This window comes from Phymastichus coffea, unplaced genomic scaffold (assembly GCF_024137745.1).
Source record: "Phymastichus coffea isolate CEN01 unplaced genomic scaffold, Cenicafe_Pcof_1.1 PCOF00001, whole genome shotgun sequence".
Lineage (NCBI taxonomy): Eukaryota > Metazoa > Arthropoda > Insecta > Hymenoptera > Eulophidae > Phymastichus > Phymastichus coffea.
Genome location: NW_026706812.1, coordinates 9,272,522 through 9,294,801, shown reverse-complemented (window position 1 = coordinate 9,294,801; position 22,280 = coordinate 9,272,522). Strand labels below are relative to the sequence as shown.

Here is a 22,280-nt window from a genome sequence, read left to right as displayed (position 1 = left end):
TAGAAATAGATATCTATTGTGGAAAAAATGATTGTCAAAGTGACACGAAGTTCTCTAAATGTAGTTTAGGATCTCGGGCAGTGATGAATATGCTTCATGTTTTTCTAACATCGGTCTATAAGAATGATGTAGCTAAATATCATCTATATTTTGATAGATTTTTCACATCCCCTGATTTACTGGTACACTTGAAAAAACAAAACCTGTGTGCAACAGGTAGTACGGTTAGAGATGACCGTGTTTTTACAAAGGAGATGTTTCCAAAAGTGTTGGATAAATCAAGTAAAACCTCGAAAACATTGATCAAAAATCCCGAACAGAAGACATTGATAGATAAACATAAACTAGATAAAAAGAAAGCTGTTAGAGGATCTTATGTTGTAAGTCATGATAAAACCAGTGGTATAAATTACATTACGGTAATGGACTCGAAACCAGTGTCCATATTATCTACAGCCGTTGGCGTTACACCTACTATTCCAATGGAACGATTCGATAAAACAGCTAAACGTAAAGTACCAATTGAATTTCCTGGAGCATACAACAAATTTATGGGAGGAGTTGATCTTCATGATCAATACTGCAGTGATCTAAAAACGAATATTGGTTCAAAGAAATGGACATGGGTTTATTTATTTATTTTATGTAGATTGATCGAGTCTTCACTGACAAATGCTTTGATTTTGTACAATATGGTGAACAAAAAGATAATGTCTAGTAAAGATTTTGCAAAAAGTGTTGCAAAGTCTTATTTAGAGCAACCGATTGAAAAGTTATCAAAGCATTTGAAACTCACAATACCTGATCGTAGACGAATGGGTATAAAGTGTACCATAAGAACAATATTTTATTGCTATGAGTGCAAAACTCATTTCTGTGATACTTGTTTCAGAGAGTATCATCATATCCACAATAAATCCACAAAATCTTCACAAAGAATATGCAAAGCTAGCAATGACTGCAAGAATCGTACGAATATTTATTGCGAACAATGTCAAGAGTATCTATGTGCAAATTGTTTTGACTCTTACCATCTTGAAAAAACAGGTACGCTTGATGAATAATTTCTTCCACTATTGCATCAATTATTTTGGAAAATACTAGAAAAAGTGCTAAAAATTCAAGACAAAATGTAGCACTTAGATTTGCGATTTTATCAACACAAACTGATTTTAGTATTACCGACGCCATATTGGATCCGCCATTTTGTAAAATTGAAATTGACACTAGCATTGTATTCAGCGACATCGAAAGTATAGGTAGTATATATTCATTCTCTAAATCGGCTTTTATTTAGAAAATTTTAGATTTCCCCGCTTGTCAACATGTTGCTGGCCGCCATCTTGGAAAAATGTTCCAGGAAAATTCGTAATGCCTAGGTTTATCAAAGAATTAACATTTTCAATGTGAATCTACATTTTCATCCTGATTCTATAAATTTCAGCAACTAATTTCTGAAAGAAAAATTCTAATGTAATACTAAATTTTCATCAACATTCAAGACGCCATTTTGTAATTTTCCGTGAAAAATATCCTAATTCTGACTGCAGATTCGTAAAGAACGGGAAATTTTACAATAGAAAAGTGACTTCTAGTATACATTTTCGATTATTTTGAGGTTTTCCTCGGTCAAAAACAAATCGACTATAAAATGGCGCCTTGGGAAGATATGGGTTAAAACGTAAACCTACACGACAACCAATAATTGTAACAGATACACCTTTCAAAACTTTTGATAAAGTTGCCATGGATATAATGGGGCCATTTGATATTACAAAAAGTAATAATCGGTACATTCTTTCAATTCAAGACCAACTTTCAAAATTTATCACAATAGTAGCATTAAAAGACCAAACAGTAGAAGCTGTAAGCGAAGCTTTTATAAGAAGGTTTATTTGTACTTTTGGAACTCCAAAAATAGTACTAACGGACAGAGCACAAAACTTCAGAAGCAAGATGTTAAAACAAATTGCCAAAAGATTTCATTTCGAAAAAATTGAAACAACGTCGTTTTCACCTCAATCTAATGGATCTGTCGAAAGGACTAACCATCCGCTTTGCGAATACATCAAACAATTTACATAAAAAAAATGTGATTGGGACGAACTCCTAGAGTTAGCCCAATTCAACTACAACACCAGCGTACACACTAGTCACAATTTCACACCACATGAATTAGTTTTTGCTTTTCCAGCTAAATTACCATCTAGTGTAAAAACGGAATTGAAATCAATGAAAATCATACAATGTAAAATAGAAATAAGGCGAACAATTTTTCATTGCGGTATGTTTAGTCATTTAGGCCCAACCGAAAATGCAATCCAAGAATATATTTACGAATCACACGACAACTGTAAAGCTATACATAAAACGGGTATTTTTAAATATGATAACGCACACACAATAGCCGACCTAAGGATTAACTCGACAAAAAGTGTAGGTTTAAATCTAGCAGGAAACGTTAAGGGAAAAACCTGTTCAGGGGCAGCCTACGCCGACCGATTTGGTACGTGAAGCGATGTTCTCATACAGGGACTTATAAAAATAACCTTGTTAGAAAGCTATGCAGCATGAATTAAATAATGATAGATTAAGATTAAATTCGGGTACAGTATGTAAGTTTTCGGACCAACATTGTATCGATATGGAAGGGGGTTACACCTTTTGGTCATTACTACCGCACGAGAACTGTTTCGAGAATCAATACGATATACTGTATAGAGGAACGGTCACTAAAATAAGCTCACCCGATCATCAAACCATTTTTAGCATAAGTACGAACGAAGTATCCTTTGCATTGTTAACTAGAGGGAATATGAGTTTTTGCAACAGAATCTTAATCACAACTGAACATCCAAAACTTTTTATATATGAACGAACCCAATTCAATATTTTGTACGACAATGTATTCAAACGAAGCAAGGGATACGTAGCTATGAACATATTATACAATGTACGCCTACAGAAGTTCAACTACTCCATACAGACAAATGTTTCTCGCAACTTCCAGTCATTTCAAGAAACGAAACATTCTATCTCACACCAAAAACACACATCTTAATGAAAACAGGAACAGAAATAAACTGTAACATAATCATTCCCCAATACTACAAAATAGGAAACGAATGGATAAACTTGACGCTAACACCGAGAAGAACAACCAACGCAGTTCTGACCTTGAAACCGACCACCAAAATAACATGGAAACCGACGGAACTAGAGTCATTGGCTACCAGTAGGATCTACTCCCAAGAAGACCTACAAAAATTACAAAATCACATCCTCTTTCCCATGGAGAAAGCCTCCTTAACGTAATCGCGAGAAGTATGCGTGGTGACGAAAGTGTACAGGGAGGATTAGTATCAAACCTAATACTGACAGAATAAACACTAACCAACATCGCTGAAAACACATGGAATAAGTTCATCACCAAACTAACTAAATTTGGTTCTATAAGTTCTGCCGTCATAATGACCGCCATTATATTTCAATGTTGTAAAAGTTTAATCAACGTAATAATCAGAGGCTACACTCCACACTCTATATATGGAATTTCTGCATATTTGCTTGGAGCCATATTTAGTTCAATAACACAATTACTGGTGTCACTGAACAAACCACTGATCAAACAGAGAAACCAAACTCCATCGAAAGATGAAGAATACACATTGGATGAAATAGTAATAGACAAACAAAAAAATGAGAACCCACAATCAATAACCCCATTCACGAATCAGATCTCAAACACCATAACCCCCCTTCCTACTCCTAAAGAAATTTCCACCAGAAAGAAGCAACATATCATAATTTTCACATTGGAATCACATTAGGTAAAAACACAAACCTGTTATATATATACATATCGAATCCCGAAATGAATCTCTACTATACCATGACACGGAGTATTATTGTTCGCGTAGCATTAAAAGTACTATTAAGGCAAAATTAAAGCGTATTCAATTGATTGCCGAATAACCGATTGCCGAATAACTAAGAGTAATGCACATTTGTTTATTTATTTATTTATTTATTTATTTATTTTTTTCTATTTGTTTTGCGCTGATATCACACCGATATACAACGATCTAGCCACGAAGGTGTTACGTCCTGAGACGTAGTAAATATTTCTTCATTTTGATTTCATCAGCAATCGATTAAAAACGAAATAATGTATAAACAACGAACGGCATCTTTACGAAATACAAACTCTTATTACTTATTACAGAAAAGCCAAAATCCGGGAGTCACTTGAGGGGAAATCTCTTGGGATTGTGGTACCGCGCGCCCTCTTAGAGGACGGGAGACCGCTCCGGGAGCTAGTTGCAGAGGACCAATGGTCCCGGCAATCCGAATTTAATTCGGGTAGATAACAAATTACTCCCTATCGACTGGCAATCGGTAGGTGCCACCACTGTGGGTAAAGAGTCGCGGCCGTGGTCATAGCAGCCACCCAAAGTTCTTTGCCTCGAGCTCCCGGAATAAGGCCCGACACCAATTGTGCGAGAGAACAGTCCATTGGGCCGAGTAACTCTCGATGACTAGAACGCACTACGGATGCCAAAACCCTTAGGAAAAATATTTCCACAGAAGGGCAGCATCCTTCCTGCTAAGGAATTATTTTGAGCCCTAATAACTAAAGCAATTTTGCAATTGAAAGCGAAATTAGTGGCTGTCAGCTCCTTTTGAAAGCGAAAACCATGCACTGAAAGTCCATCAGATCCAGTGCTGCTAATGGCGAACACAGGCTAAGATGATAGTAAAGGCGGAAGCCCGACATGCTCACTCAAATGCTACTTTGGTTGCAACTCGTCAAACACCTAACCCGAACTTGACCAAACGAGGTTTGATTAATATCAAACCCAGCGTGAAATAAAAACACGCTGGTACACTCGTAATTAGTTTTAAGTTATATTATAATAAGATTAGTCCTAAGCAGTTAACAGTAATTTAAGCAATAGCATAAGCAGTAGTACAGTAAGTAGAAAATTAAGTAGTATTAAGTTGCGTTAAACAATAAGAAAGTTACCAATTAAAAATTAAAAATTAAAGATTAGAAATCAGAATCAAAATGAAAGCTTAAATTATAAATTAAAAACAAGCAAACCAAAATCAAAATCAAAATCAAAATCAAAATTAAAAACAGATTAAAAGCTAGAAAAATAACTAGCTAATAAATCAAATGTAAATAAAAGAACCATAAGAAACCATGGAGAAACCCGAGAAGGTAACAAAGCTCAAGCCCAAGTCAACACGCACACGCACAAGTACTCACTGCTCGCACTTGAACGCCACTCGAACGCCACTTGCTTAGTTGAACGCGAAAGTTAACGCCAGGACTAAAGTCGAAAGCTACCCTCCAAATCGCCAGCAGCGATCCCAAAGGAGGAAAAATATAACTAGAAATTGCGTTGTACCTTGAAAGCGACATGGTCAACCACTCTAGGTATAACAAGGCGAGGAAACGTAAGCAGGAGACGACCGTTGAGAAACCAGAGCACTGCTCTAACACTCCGGTATCAACTCAGTTTCCCTCGCAACCAAACAATGACGAAAGCAAAGACGATTGCCCACCAGTTAAAAGGTTTAAATTGAACGCACAACAAAACCCCGAACTGGGCCCGAAACTGAGGATCATACAATTGAACCTCAACAAAAGGCAAGTAGCCAACGATGAGCTGGGAGAAATCATGACAGACAAAAATCTTGACATACAGGTGGCACTGGTGCAAGAACCATATCACTGGAATAACGCGATTTCAGGTATGGGCAGCATCGCAGCTATCCATGGATCCAAAAAGGGTGAAAAGATTCAAGCTGCGATACTTTACAATCCGCACAAAGTCACCGCTACCAAGATTTCTAATCTGTGCGACTCCTATTGTGTTTGCGCACAAGTGGTCGGAGCCTTTGGCGAAATTTACTTCGTAAGCATCTACTGCCAGTTCAGCCACAGCAGGAAGACCTATCTTGACAAACTAGCTGAGACTCTAAAGCAATTGAAAGGCAAAAGAGTTTTAGTTGGAATGGATGCAAATGCCAAGTCAAAGATCTGGTCTAACACACAGGACAAGAATGGAATAGTCATTGAAGAATTCATAGACCAATTCGGGCTAATAGTGGCCAATAGAAGGGACCAACTTCCAACGTGCCGTAGCACAAGGGGCGAGACGGATATCGACGTAACTTTACATACGTCAAATCTGTCAAACTTCTTAGCTAGCTAGGCGGTGAAAGAATGGACCACCAGTGACCACAGGCCCATAGTGATCGAACTGGATTTTGCCTCACAACCAGCCAGACTCATACGAACCAAAGAAACACTAGAACCAAGGTTTAACATGAGAAAAGCTGATTGGGAGAAATTCGGCAAACTTTGTAAATTCGAAAAAGAGAACCTAGCTAAACTCCCTTTAAGAACCTCTGAAGACATTGAAACATATGTTTCAAAACTTGAAGAGGTCTTAGTAAGGGCAGCAAGGAACTCTATTCCACCCAAAAAGAGAAGAACGCGCTCTCTACCCTGGTGGAACCCTGACTTGCGAAGTAAGAAGCGAGCGATACAAAAAGAACGCAAAATCGTCGCTCTGAAAGACAAGGAAGGATCGAATAGGAAACAAAGGAAAGCCCTCCAGAGATCACTTGAGAAATTGAGTCAAATGAAATCTGAATATACAATGGCTATTAAAAAAGCCAAACGTAACAGCTGGAGAGACTTCTGCACTATCGAAAACGAAAAGAATGCTTGGGCATATCCATACAAACGAGCATCCAACAAAGTCAGAATCTCAAAAGCAATGTGCACGGTTAACTGTAATGGTTCTGTCACAAAAGATTGGAAAGAAACATGCATGACTATACTAGAAGAATTAATGCCTGATGACGACCCAAGCTGCGAAAATGATACACACGCAAAGATTCGCAGAGATATGCGGGAGGTTCCAGTAACCGGCGACGCAAAGCCTTTCCTAATAAGGGAAGTTGAAATGGCCCTTAAAGCGAACAAGGCAGGGAAATCACCAGGAAAAGATAGAATAGAGTCGGAAATGCTTGTTAACGCAAAACCATTACACCAGGAACTGACACGACTTTTTAACGCCTGCCTAAAATGCGGAGTGTTCCCCAGAAGATGGAAAAGTGGAATGCTAATCACGTTGCTCAAAGGGGTTGAAAAACCCGAGAACGAGATTAAATCATATAGACCCGTATGTCTACTCCCCATAGCCGGGAAGACACTCGAAAACAGCTCGGACTGGTCTTTGGAGGATCAATTTGGCTTTAAGGCAAACAGATCCACAGAGGACGCCATCAGAAGACTATATGAAATAGTAGAAGAGGCAGAATCTGATCCGTCGATCAAGTACGTAGCCGCTATTCCACTGGACGTCTCAGGAGCATTCGATGCCTTATGGTGGCCAAGCCTGCTCTCCCAATTGAAAGAAAGAAACTGTCCGAGAAACATCTATAAGCTCCTCCAGAGTTACTTCAGTGATCGAGAGGTGGGCATATATGCCCACTTCGAAGAAACACTGAAAACAGTGACGAAGGGGTGCCCCCAGGGCTCAGTTTTCGGACCGGTAGGCTGGAACGTCATCTTTGACAAACCACTCCGGTCAATCAGGGACGCAGGATACGAAGTACTAGCCTACGCAGACGATGTGCTTCCTATCATTAAGGCAAAAACACGCATTGACTTTGAAAGACAAGCCCAAGAAATCATTAATATAATGATGGACTGATGCAAGTCTGACAAAATGAACTTGGCAGTACAAAAGTCAGCACTAATATGGCTAAAAGGTCAACTAAGCGAGAGTAGGAACCCTATAGTCAAAATTGGGAAAGACAACATTAGAACGCACAAAACAGTCAAGTACCTAGGAATCACAATCTCGAAAGGCTTCCGATTGGAAGAACATATTCGAAACGTGATTCAAGACTGCAACAGTACCTACTTCGAGCTAAGTAAAATAGCAAAAGTAAATTGGGGCCTGAAATTCAATTCTTTGAAAGAGATATATAATGGCTTCTTAGTATTGAAAGTTACATATGCCGCTGCGGGCTGGTGGCAAAGGACCAACATCAAACAGTAATCTGCTTTAGAAAGATTGCAACGATCGGTCCTCTGCAAAACACTCAAAGCCTACAGATCGATCTCTCATGAAGCAGCACACGTGCTTGCAGACTCCCGACCCATAGCTCTAGAGCTTGACGCGAGAGTTGCAAAGTACTGCGTCAGGAAAGGGAGATCGATCAAAATGCACGGCATCCGAATTACATCGGAGGAACTTCGATCGGGCAGACTAAAAATCTCGAAAGCCATACAACTCATCAATGATGAAATCGAAAGGGTATGGCAAGAGAGATGGCAGTCAGCCACAAATGGCAGGAGAACGTACTGCTATTTCCCAGTAATCAAAGATAGATTAAAGAAGAGGTGGCTAAACCCCAACCACTACACAGTACAGTTCATGACTGGACATGGTGCTTTTAAGTCATACCTCCATAAAAGAGGACTATGCGAAGACCAACTGTGTAGCTGTGGAGAAATAGAAAGCGAAAGCCATATTCTCTTTAACTGCGAAGAATTAAGGGAACTAAGAAAGCCATTAATAGAGGCTGTTGAAGAAGAAGGCCACATATGGCCTTGCCCAGAATCAGCCCTAGTATCCAGCAGGAAAATCTACAAAGCCTTTGGAGACTTTGCTAGAAAAGTCATAGAGCCCAGGGAAGGAGCACCCATGAAGAGGAGTAAGCGAAGAAATGTAGTTACAAACTACGGTAGAAAGATGCCGCCTCTTACAAGGTCCCTAACCAAAGGACAAAAACTCGCACAATAATCTAATTTTTGAACTCAGACAAGCTCATAAAGCTTGAAATTTTGAACGATAATTTTTGAATATCAACTTCAGAACTAAATTCTGAAGTTTGAATACTTGAACGCGATAAACCCCGTTTTGACCCAACGACAGAGTTTTGAACCGAATGCGTGGCATAACAGGCAAGAATACTGAAAACTGCCTGGGGAGTCGCCTTGTCGGCTAGACAAGACCCCGCCCTGACATAATAGTCAAAAACCAAATCGAAAGAGCAAACATCAGTATCAGCCAAGCCATAAAACCATTCTTTAGAAAGCGAGATCTGACTTTGGGACAAAACGGGGTAATAACAACCTTTCGAATGACGGATACCCACCAGCGTGAGTGGGGATGACCGAAACGCAATGGGGAGACGTACCTCGGTATGTCGAAGCGATGGACTTGTGAGTCTTGGGAGAAATCCCTTAATACAGGTACGCAGGGTGGGATGTTTTTCGAACGCGAGCCCAGGAGGGGGGACTTAGTTGATTGATCGTCTTAGGAATCTTCCTCTGGCTGTCCTGGCTGAGTCTCCCTTCTGACATCCCAATTTGGGTTGGCCTCTGCGGGGTAGTGGTACCAGGTCAAGCAAATCTCGTAAGATTTGTATGCTGCGTGCTTCCGACGCAGTAGACGTTGGGGCAACTAGAGTCCCGTCGCGCCCAAACCGAGGGTCAAGCCTTTAGTTCCGCTCTCCTTGAGCGTCGAACCGTGAAAAGATCGGTACTCCTTTCGAGGAGGTCGCCGCCTTAGATCAAAAACGTTCCGACTCACTGAGTGCGCCAGGGATGTCGTAGCAAACTTGACTTCCGGATCCCCAATGTATTTGAAAGCGAAGGGGTGAAAGACAGTGGGCTGTGCCAACTTATTGGCGCCCAGAGAGAGGGGTGGCAATGTCTTGAATACGCTATACCAGCCTCAAATCGGAAAAGTGTGAAACAACGCATACACTAGCTGTTTAGAAAGTAGAGATCTGTAGCGCACATGTGCATCCTGCCAACAGTACTATTATTTTATTTTAAATAATTTATTTTCATTTTTGCCAATTTCTTTTAAATTAAAGGAAGCAGATTTGCTTGCAGGTCTCGCGAAAAATTGCGAAATTTGTCTTCCCGTATTTATTGGTTCATTTTCTTTACGAGTTTCGTATATATAATTGTTGGATGCGCTCAACTTTGAGTTAGACAATTTAAGAATGGCTTGAATGAAAGTTATTAATTATGTTTGTTGCAATTAACTCTAATTTTTTTCAGCATTTCTCAAAGCTTTTTAATAATCAATTAATAGTTAAAACTATTAATATCCTAATTGTTCTTAGATAAATGTAATTCTTAACTTTTGTTCTATCATTTAGTTTTATTATAGATTAAGAAACATTTTTGTAAAATTAGAGTACCACACACACAATTAATTTTAAATAGAATTAGTTTAAATAGATAAAGGCCAGAATAGTACATAGAGGGCCATCTATGCGAAGAGGGCCCAAAACACTAAAATGAAGCCACACCCGCACACTCCGCCCCCGGCCAATTAGGATTAGAACCTTGCTTACGCTGAGATACTCCCCAAATTTTCCAACCAATTAAGTTAAGAAAATTTTAGTTCTTCCTGCCCAAAAATGACAAAGATTTTCGAGTGGGAGTCTCTTGTGAAAAAGTATAAAAGAGATCTTTTCACGAAAATTAGATGATTATTTTTTCTAAATTCAGTTCGTTCAAAGTTAGCAGTTATTTTCTAGCTCAGATTTAGTTCATTCAGTTCGTACAACTATTTTGAATTCGTTAGCTATTCTTCAAGTTCGTCCAGACCCAGTTAATCTTTCAGTGTGTGTGTGGGAAAACCATTATAAAAGTGAGTAAGAAAAATTAAATAAAAAAATTTTTTACATTCTAACTACTCTCCTTCAACTTTTGTCTCCTTACTCTTCCTAGTTTCGCGTACGGGTTTTTCTTTCTTAGGTAGTTACACTCGATTGCCAAGCGTGTGGTCGAGTGCATATTAGATAGGCTCCCTTTACGTTATTTTATTGCCAAGAGTGTGGTAAAATAACGCGAAGTATTGCTATATTGCCAAGTGTGTGGTATAGCAAAGCTTCGATCCTCCGTCGCCGAAAAAAGGAATTTCCCGCGATAGTGGTAACGCACGTCCCGGTTATTGTCCGCAAGGATAGACCAAAAAGTGCGCCTGAGAATTGTTTCGTCGACCGACGTCACATGCTATTTCAAAACCCTGGTATGGAGGTCGGCTGACTTAAATCAAACTAGAGGTTGGTGATCAGTAAAATGATGGTTTTCCTTCCGAAGTCATATGATTTAAATGCTTTGATACTGTGAATAATTGCAAGCTCTTCTTTTTCGTAAACCTCGTAATTCAATTCCGGACCACGCAGTACTTGAGAGGTGTATGCAATAGGTTGATCCGATCCAATAGTGCCTTGTGAGAGTATTCCTGCTATTGCGATTCCAGAGGTATAAGAATGAATTATGTAATTTTTATCAAGATTTCGGAATTGTAGTAATGGAGCGCTACACAGCAAGTCCTTAAGTTCATAAAATGAACTTTCGATTTTATCTGTCCATTCAAACACCGTATCTTTTTTTGCAAAAGTCTGGTCAAAGGTTTAGCAATTTTCGCAAAATCTTTAATGAATCTAGGATAATAACCACATAACCCTAAAAATTGACGTACAGCTTTAACCGACTTTGGTCTTGGGAATTCCTTCACTGCTTCAATTTTTTTTGGATCTGGCTCTAAACCATTTTCACTTATTATATGACCTAAGTAATTAACTCGTCGCATTAAAAACTTGCATTTGCAAATCTGCAATTTCAATTTTGCCTTTCGTAATCTTTCAACCAACATTCGGAATTTGTGATCATGTTCTTCAAGTGTATTGGCATATATAACTATATCGTCTAAATACAAGAACTGAACTAGCCTTTGAAGTCCGCGGAGCAACATATCCATTAAACGTTGAAAAGTCGCTGGTACATTCTTCAAACCGAATGGCATACGCACAAATTCATAGTGGCCGAAAGGAGTACTGAAAGCCGTTTTATGCGCATCTTTTGGATGCATCTTACATATGGGGATGTTGTATGGTGAAGTAGATTCTTGTATTATACCACCTTTTAGTAATTTTTCGACATGATAGTTAATCTTACCCTTCATCGCGTGAGGAAATTCATAATGTCTACTATTAACTGGTACGTCATTAATTGTTCTTATCTCATGCAAGACAAGATCGGTTCCCGGTAACTTGTCGCTAAGAAGATAGAAGACATCTCGTACTTCCTTAATGAGATTAACAATGTAACTCTTTTCAGTCTCGTTCAGGTGACTTAAATCTAAATAATCTTCTACGTTTTTGTTACTATCTTCGTTGGTATCATCGAAAATTACGTCGGCTATTCCTAAATCACTATCTATATCTACTATATCTAATTATTTGTTAACGCTGTCTTGTGCAATACTATAAACGTGTCTGACGGCTGAATTAAACGGTACTCCAAAATCTAAGGGTATCAATTCGTTTAATATTTTGTTAAACTCGTTAGGACTAAGTTGCACTTTATTGACTTGTCGTCTTGGCATGATTTTTCCGAGGTCTCATTCTAATAATATAGGTACAACAAAGTTTTCTCCCCTAAAATTATTGAATCCAAAGTCTATAATAGCTTTGGCTTCTTCGAGAAATAAAGCACCTAATATTCCTTCATAAGTCATTCCAAAAGCATCATCGACTACATGAAAAATAGTGTAAGAGTCAAATATCCTTATTTCGGTGGTACCAAGGGTTGATATTATTTCTTTTCCTATTCCTCGGACTTGTGTTTCTTGCGTGATATCAATTTCATTTCTAGGTGACAGAAGACATTTCTTTATTAGATTGACTTCGGATCCGGTGTCTATTAGGAAATATTCTTTGGTCCTAGTTGATGGATTCAAAACTTTGACCTTTGGAGAAACCTTTTGTATTGCATTAATACTAACTTCTTCTATTTCTTCTATACTATGTAAATAACAAAAATTACTATATTGAACATTATTTTCTTGAAATCGTATAATATGATCTCCTACAATTAATTGTCGCGTTACGAAATTTATTACAGAATTGCTTTCTGAAAAATATGTAGCCCCTAAAACTACTTCACAAAGTATTGGAAAATCGTCTGGTACTAATTGAAATTCCGTTGATAAACCAAATATCGATAGTGTAATTGTTCCTAATGTGATAAAGACCTCTGAGCCTATTCCTTTTAGCTGTTTGCATTTAGTACTATTTATATGTTCTGTATAACTTTGAATCATTCCTATTTTTATTATGTTAGCTTCTGAGCCTGTATCAATCATAATTAGAAATATGATATCACCTAAGAAGTTTGCGTTAATTATTGGAATTTTAGCTGAAATTTTTGTTTCATTTGTTACGGTAAAAGACTGAGCGATACCTCTGCCTCTTGTAATTGATGCGCTTGATTCGAATTGATCCTCTGTATTGCGCTCTGATGATAGGACTGCTGCCAGTTTCTCTGAAATTGATGGCGATATGATTGTCTTTTTGGACAATTAGCGATATAATGGCCTGGTTGCTTGCAATAAAATCAATTAGTGTTTAGAGTAACACTATTACTATTATAACATTCTTTTGCTGAATGGCCTGACTTACGACAAATTTGGCAAGTAACTTCTGTATCATGGTTGTTGCTTAAATTTCTGCGACACTCTTTCGCTGAGTGGCCAGGTTTATCACAAATTTGGCAAATGACTTGATTTATCATCCTTATTTGTGTTTGAGTTCGGCAATCTGCAGCTATATGACCGTTTCCATTACATATATGGCATTTAAGATGTGTTCGACAATCACGAGCAACGTGTCCTTTCCTATTGCAAATTTGACATGTTGTAGTATTATTCCGTAACTTGGAGAAGCATGAATTTTCTTCGTGGCCGACCTTTTTACAGAAATTACATCGCTTATTGTTACTTTCTCTAGTTATACTCAAGGTATTGTGTCCTTCTTTATTACAGTTTTGACAGAGGGTTATCGATCTTAAAGAACGAGAATTATTAGAAGCTCGTGCTCGCAACGTTGGTTGTAACTCTAAGGCTTTTTCGACTTTTATAGCGTTCTTTAGTGCATTTAAGACGGTGGTATCACTAGGTAAATTTAGCCGAATTTCAGGTTTTAGTCCTTTTCTAAAGCATTCAAATATGTTTTGTTCATTCGTAGCCAAGATTAGTTTAAAATTTCGTTAATTAATTAACTGAAGTCGGAACAAACATAATCGACCAATACATAGCTTATACACTACTTATACTCGTATACTCCTCGCAAAAATTAGGGGAACAAAAAAATTTGTCAAATTATTGGCTGATTTTCAACAGGCGGTATTTCAGTGAGAAATGTTCGTACAGGAAATAAAAAAATAAAGCTGTTGAACACATTCTACCGCCCAATGGGACTTCACAGCCCCTTAGTTATTGAGAGTGGATGTAAGTTCCTTTACTAGCTCCATACACCTTGGAATTTTATAGTTCTACAAAAGGCTTTCATTGTTAGCGTTACCCAGAATCAACGACGTGGATGTTGCGAAAATATGATTATTTTGGGGTGCTCGTTTATTGTGAGTCCCCTTGCCTCTTTCTTGGGGCGCTTGTTTATTGTGAGTCTCCTTACCTCTCACTTAGGGTGCTTGTTTATTGTGAATCTCCTTGCCTCTCTCGTCACACTATTAGACATTATATTAGTGTGTGTTGTGTGTGGTACTATTCAAAGCAAGGATTTACACACAGAGAAATATCACACGTGGAACAAATATACGAGGTTCTTCGCGATATCTTTCGCAAACTGCATAAGTGGCATCTTTGTCGTGTACTGTCCTTTGGGAAATGACATCAAATTAATCGATTAGGGTGCCTAACGTTTCGAGGGATGCTCTCAGAAACATACTTCAACAAAGCCGTGATCAATCATCAGTGATAGATAGTTGTCTGTCTACAATGTCTACACCTCCCATATTTTGGTTATAGTCGTGGATACACGTTGGTTTCATGATATCCTCATCTGTGCCACGACGTTTCTTGCCAGTTGGAGGAAAATCAACCTCTTGCACAGTTGACAATATACGCACACTTCTTTTGTCCTCCCATTTTATTGCCATCCAGACGTCAGTGTGAGCAACTTGTATTTGTCCTCGTGATAACTTATTTTCCAGTTTCAGCATTCCCTTTCTATTTGCTATAACTGTCCCACACAGACTAGTATCTCGGTCATGCAAGAATTTTGCCAAGGCAGGAGATGTGTACCAATTGTCAACATATACAACGCGACCCTGATGATGGCACGGTTCTAAGAAGTGAATGACGATATCTCCAGTAACACCTAATCCGAACTTTCTATAGTCAGTGTCTGTTCCTGTATACACAATAAAGTTTAAAATAACTTCACAGTCAACTAGCTCAAACAGCTTGATGCCAAACCGATTTCCCTTCAAAGGCATATACTGTTTGAATCTAAATCGCCCTTTTCAAAGTAATAGACTTTCATCAATAAGACTTTTTTCTCTGGAGTGAGAGCTGCTGAAAATTTAGATTGAAGAAAATCTATTACTGGCTTGATTTTCGCGAAAGTATGTCCTGTAATATTCGATGACGTACTTTCATTGTTGTGAAAATGAATGTAACACAAAATCTGCAAGTATCTGTCGTGAGATATCACCTGATGAGAAATCGGAGTTTGTACTAATTTATCAGTTGACCAATAATTATGCAATTCATCTTTTTCGAACGTATCCCATGAGAATTGAAAGGCCAGAAAAAATTTTGAAGTCTTCTTTTGGAAGCGGAGTCCCAAGGCTTCACATGGTTACTTTGAATTCCAGGATTTTGAAAATGATAACGATTAGCTTTTTCAATAATCATTTAAATCAGTAAGGAGTTGAAAAAATAATTGAAGAATTCTATAAGTGTATTACTTGCTACAGTGATGTATTGATTGATTTTAAAGGTAACGTTGAAATCTTTTATTGATGGAAAAAACCACGAGTCTTCATAAATTTCATCTTCGACATACTTCACATCTTCTAAATCTTCTAAATCAATACCATATGTTTCTTTATCCTCAGGGTTTCTTTCCTCTGGCTCAGATTCGCCATTTGTCCAAGCTTCATCATCAGCCATCATTTCAAAGATAGAACATTTCTTGAATAGCAAAATGTAATAACAATAACGAATAACTTCTATGCTAATTAGAATATATACGTGGAAGTGTAAAAAAATTAAATAACTAAATCTCGTTGTAAGATGCTACTCAAAATGAGAATTTTCCAATACATTTACCTAGAGTTCACTTATAAAATCAGTTTTTTTGAACAAGTGCACAGAGAAATGTTTTTATAGAATTACCAATTTTAAAAAATCGACCTTGACATAGCTATTACTTCTAGATACTATACAATAACAAACGTACAAATACATATGTTATCATTCAGTACTTATATTTCGAACTTACTAAACAAAGATGACAAAACAATCTTGATAGAGCTGTTTCACCTCAGCGTACCAAAAACGTTTATTTATTGATTTTCAGAAAATATTGTATATTGAGTTCTGCTATTTCAGTTATGCTCATCGGGTTATCTTAGATAACATTAAGTCTATTATTATTGTACTGTACTTCGCGTATAGGATTCGGGGGTTTATTACAATTACGTAATTTTCATCTTATAAGTATTATTCGTTATTAATCCATTTAAATCAATAATAAATCACTAGATTTGTTTTTGGATATTGTCGTATAGATGCTGTATATTAAAATGAGATTATACGGGGTCTGTCCGGAAAGTATCGGGCCTACTTTTATATTTTCGTGCAAGCGTTATTCTTTATCATCTGGTGGGTGGCATCCTTCAAAGTAATCCCCACTTGATTGAATAACACGGTTCCATCGATGTTTCCACTTTTCAAAACAGTCCTGGAACACACTTTTAGGGATAGCCTTAAGTAACTCGTCGCATTGTTTTCAACCGTTGTTTTGTCATCGAATCGGTGTCCTTTGAGTGGTTTTTTTAGTTTTGGAAACAGCCAAAAGTTACAAGGGACTGTGTCGGGACTATATGGAGGTTGTCGAAGCAATGTGATATTGTATTTGCTCAAAAACTGCTGCACAAGATTGGATGAATGCGCTGGCGCATTATCGCGATGGAGAAGCCAGTACCCACTTTCCCAAAAGTGCGACCGTTTTCTTCTTACTGCATAACGCAAACGTTTCAAAATTTGAACGTAGTATTTTTTATTGATTGTCTGACCTGTTGGTGCATATTCATGATGTACAAGACCTTCACAATCGAAAAAAACAATCAACATTGACTTAACATTGCTCCGACTTTGACATGCTTTTTTTTGACTTGGCGATTCAGAATGCTTCCACTGTGAAGATTGTTGTTTTGTTTAAGAATCATAACCATAAACCCATGATTCATCACCTGTAATAACTTTTCTAAGCACATTATCATCATTATTGATCATTTCCAGATTGCCCAAAGCGATTTCTAAGCGAATGTTCTTCTGCTCTGCTGTGAGCAATTTTGGGATGAATTTCGCACACACGCGTTTCATTCCTAAATTTTCGGTTAAAATTTCTGAAATGATAGTTTTTGGTATCCCAAGGTCTTCTTCTAGTTCTCGCAGTCATACGACGATCTTGTTCGATTGCAAGTCGCACCCGCTCAATATTATCTGCGGTTTTTGTCGTCGAAGGTCGGCCGGAACGAGAATCACTATCGACAGAAGTGCGACCATCCTTGAACCGTTTATACCACTCTTTTATTCGTGTTTTGCTCATACAGTAGCTTCCGAAGGCTTTTTGCATCATTCCAATAGTTTCCGAACTCGTGTTTCCGAGTTGAAAGCAAAATTTGATGCAAATTTGTTGATCTTGTTTTTCAGTCATTTTTGACAATATCAAAATTCGACGAACGCGAAAAAGGCACTGTAAACAAAGACACGCTGCGCATGAACTATACGTCCGGAAGGTGTCAGTAAGTAACCAATAGATTCGTGAGGCTTTACTGTTGACGTTTCTGTCCGGTAGAGGTCGTTCGAACACTATGGCGCGAAGATATAAACATAGGCCCGATACTTTCCAGACAGACCTCGTATATTCTGCTTGGGTATAGACACAGTCTGAAAAGAAATTTATATAATATATATATGTTACATAAATTATTTCTGTTATATAAATATTTCTCCGAACTTCCAGTTGGACACTGGAACGAGGAGTGCAGCGTAACGCAGCACATAAAATAAGCAAAATTCATAAGAAAATAAGTGAAGTATAGAAGTAAAAAAAACAACAGCAAAGGAAAAATAATATAGGAAGGAAGTGTAAGAATTGAAAGTGCGCGAAAGGAAAGTGGTTTGAAGAAAGAAACGAGAAGAGAAAAAAAAAAAAAAAGAAGCAGCGAAAAAGAAGTTAGGTGGAAGGAGAAAAAATACAGAAAAGATAAAAAGGATAGAAAGAAAGAAAGAAGAATGGGAAACAAGGTTGATATAAAGAGGAAAAGAGGAAGACCCTCTACAAGAGGGTAATCTAATGAAGGCATACAACAGGAATCAGGAATTAAAAAATTTATGTTTAAAATAGAGGTAAGGGAGGGGAATACTTATCTGGAATAGATAAATAAAAATATTTCTCCGTGGAATGGTCAAGCAACTGTTTTTAATAATATAATATCGATGGAAATCACTATTCTGTTTGTAATACAACCCAATGACAAGGTTTCGTATAAAATTAGTGTTATACACATATCTAATTTACCTGATGCGTTGCCTTGAAACGTGTCAGCGATGCAGTTCCAAATCTTAAAGCACTAAAAAAACTGCAATGAGCTAAATTTGCTGCTCGAATTTCGGAACAAGCTAAATGACGGATATTTCGAAAATTAAATTCATTTCGGCAGTAATCAAACATATGTATCATTTCATGTGTTAATGCTGCCTGTACATAACTTTTACGACGAGCAATATTTTGACATACAATAACCTGCAAAATAAGAATAATTAAGTATCGTAAAACCGTATAATTATATATTATTGAATAATTCAGGTATTTGCACCTGTAATATAGAAATATAAAATATTAAAATAAGAGGAACTCATTTAAATAAGAAATAAAATAGTTTCTCATTTTTATATTTTATCTCAAGGTTTTTGTATTTAACAACTCAATTACATAATAAGAATCGGTTACACAGGTCTGCAAAATATAAGGTAATTGTTATGAAATTATTTATAGTTATATAGACAGTCATTTTTAGCGTAGAAATTGATTTAAAGCTGAGAATGGATCCGCCACGTCAGATTTTTAAGTAAATCTAATATAAAAGTGTGAAAAATATGGGTTTTTGCTTTATTTGATCACTTGATAAAACCATTTAAAAAAACCATCTAGAAGGGCTACTTTTCTGCCTTCCATTTCATTATTTCAACGGTAGTCGATTAGAAAAATCGATACGTTCGCTATTCGAAGTGCTAGACCGAACGATTAGGAGAGAGAAGAGGCGCGTACGAGTTTAAGTTTTAGTATAGCCTCAGCTGTTTACTAGATAACCGTCAATTTATTCCAGTGTGTTTCTTTGCCGTTCGCCGAGTTAAAGATTTGGGTTTTGTTTTGGTACGTGAGTGATGTGAGATTTAGGAGCGAGGAAAAGCACAACTGAGCCAAGAGCAGCGAGGAGTTGGACGAGCAAAAACCGATACGGTAGCCAAGACAGCGTCACCGCAGCATCTCCCGGGAGCAAAAGTTGTTTGCCGATTACAATTACGACACCGTAATTGAACCACAGGGTAGGTGCACCTTTTTTTCCGCGCGACGAAATATTTCCAAGGGTATTTTTATACGTGACCGTTGCTTTTTTCATATTTGCGTTGAGTGTTGGAGTTCGCGATAGAATTTTGTATTCTCTTTCTCTCTCTCCCAGGATAAGTGTTAATGTTATACGCGTGCGTAAGTCTTTCGGCCCACAAAAGACTGTAACTTTTAATCCTATAAAAGATTTGTTTTTTATTCCCAGTATTACGTTCTTTCGTTTCCCTTTAATTTAACGAATCCGTTTCCTGAAATCTTTCAAACCGATTTTGTCTAGGAAATAGTGGAAATAAACATTAGTCTATGGACACCTAAGATAAAAGAAGTGTCGCAAGTCAGGTGACTAAAGATGAGTTCATCTCTACTGGAAAGGAGACATTGGAGCGAAAGTATCAATAGTAAAGGCGAATACCCGTATGCTCATACGTGATTAACGGAGCGGCGGTTAGCTCTGCATCGTGGGAGATTGTTCTTAGACAAACCCTCATTGCACCAGTTAATCTACCCCGTTACATGGCGCCCAATCGATATTAAGACTTGTTGTTAGCGTATAGGATTGTGCGTCGAAGGTAATTGACACACGGGAGAGAGAGACGACTGCGGGAGCGCTTAGGAAGGATTGAGCGGGTGTCAACACGAGATTTTGAGCAGTGCACACTCTGTAAGGGGAAAAGGGAGTCACTGCATCATATATATTAATTGTTATATCTATTGTACGTTAGGGCTGAGAGCGATACTAACCAATAGGTTGAAGCGATTCCAAATTGTAGAATATAACAGGTGATAGCCTGTTCGAGCCATAGTTTAGTGGTTAAAAGGAGGCCGGAAGCACCTGGGCGACGATAAGTGCAGAGAGCGCGAAACAAACGTGTAGTCAAAAGAATAATACCCTGGCGGAGCAAGCAAACAGCGGGCTCCGACCTATAGTAGGATATATCGATTGTTATTATTAGATAGTTTGCGGGGACTGCACGCGCTCAATAATCTCGCGAATTCGCGCCTTGAAAAAGAAGGCAGTAAGGGTAGCAATACTAATTAGTGTAATAGCCCGCTCATACCTTGGATGATACGAAGCGGTAGTGGTCGAGTACGCCGAAATTTCACACCTCAACCGCATTCTACACCCGTGCGGAGTCAAGATGGCTCTATTGTCAGCCCAGATCGACACATGGGCATTAGAGCTGACTTCCGCATAGCGCGAACGCTACCTGGCGGATTTAGAGTTGCGCAAGGACGGCAGTGTCATCCAGCAGACGGCTAGGTTAGGTAGATGGTTGCTGGGTGAGTACAATGTCGCAAATTTTGAAGAGACCACGCTTCAAAAGCAGATGGCGGTACGCAGGAAGCGCACCCGCCAAACGTGGCTTAATACACTCTGCGACGAGTTGGAAAACCTCAGCAACGAGGAGCACAGCGATCACCCAACCCACTGAGATTCATAAATAGGGAGGGAATAACCTTGGCAAGTTTGTCAAGGACATTCATCTACCTGGATTACGATTCAGAGGTTGAAGCTAGCCGCCAGGAAGAAGATGACGTCGAACAGAGAATCCTCCAGATCCAAGAATAGGAGGAGGGGGAAGAAAGACGGCGCAAACCGAATTTGAGGTCACAGAAGTCTTGAGCTCGGAAGGACCACCAAGGAGAACTATCCTTGGGTGACGCCTTCCGGGAGATAGAGTACCTGAAGGAGGGAGTCGACCTCAACCGCAAACTGATCGACCGTATCTTGAAAACGCTCCATACTCTCCAGGGTATACAGGTGTGTCCGGAGCGGAAAGCGAAAGACATACTCCGAAGAATACGAGAGCTGGAGAGGACGGAATGCGTAAGATGGCCGATGCTGTTTATACGTCTCAGCGTGACTCGATTAATCCGTGCTCCAGGCGCAATGTGGGCTTACAGGACACATACACCTCAGAAATTCCAGAAAGCACAGTGGCTGTACCGAGACCCATCCCTAGGAGAAGGGACGTGACCATACCGAAAGCACTCTAAAGAAGAGGAGGTGAAGAGGATCAGGAAGATTACGGGAGATCCGCATCGGTACGACAAAGAAGTCGAAGTGAATCGTCTGACACCATTCCACACACATCCTGAGGGCTCTCCATAACCCGAGATGTGGGGAAAATTGTCCGTGGGTGGAAGTTAAGGTTTGCGGGCAGCAGGGCACAAAACGTGGATACGCTTCTGTCCAGGTTAGAGGACCTGCGCGTGGCCGAAGGACTAACCGATCATCAGGTGCTTTATTCCGTATCAGAGACCTCGAAGGTAACGCGAAAATCTGGTACGATAATAATAAGCACCAATGGCTTAGTTACCCCGAATTCATCGTCAACGCCCGAGAATAGTTCGGCACAAGTATGCAACAGCAACAAAGGCTGTTGCAAGAAGCGTAGAACCGGTTCCAGGGCGAATGTCAGTTGGTGAGAGACTACGTGTCCAACCTGATAGCTTTAGCTTTCGTTTTTTTTTTTTTTTTTCTTTTTTTTCCAACCGGTTGGAACCACCAATGCCCTTAACAAGGTTATTATACCTGCTGCATACGAAACTCCTGC

General features: G+C 38.7%; 1 protein-coding gene across 6 annotated transcripts in view; it reads right to left on the bottom strand.

Moving 5' to 3' along the window:
* LOC131671351 (mitochondrial inner membrane protease ATP23 homolog) overlaps nt 1-22,280 on the bottom strand; it is a 423,775-nt gene that overhangs the window by 69,618 nt on the left and 331,877 nt on the right. For 5 of the 6 annotated variants that reach the window (XM_058947915.1, XM_058947993.1, XM_058948074.1 and 2 more), the window contains one exon: nt 18,673-18,897. The exons of the other annotated variant lie outside the window; for it this stretch is intronic. In XM_058947915.1, coding sequence (XP_058803898.1) covers nt 18,673-18,897 — 225 coding nt within the window. The remainder of the gene's footprint in view (nt 1-18,672; nt 18,898-22,280) is intronic. 6 annotated transcript variants of the gene reach the window in all.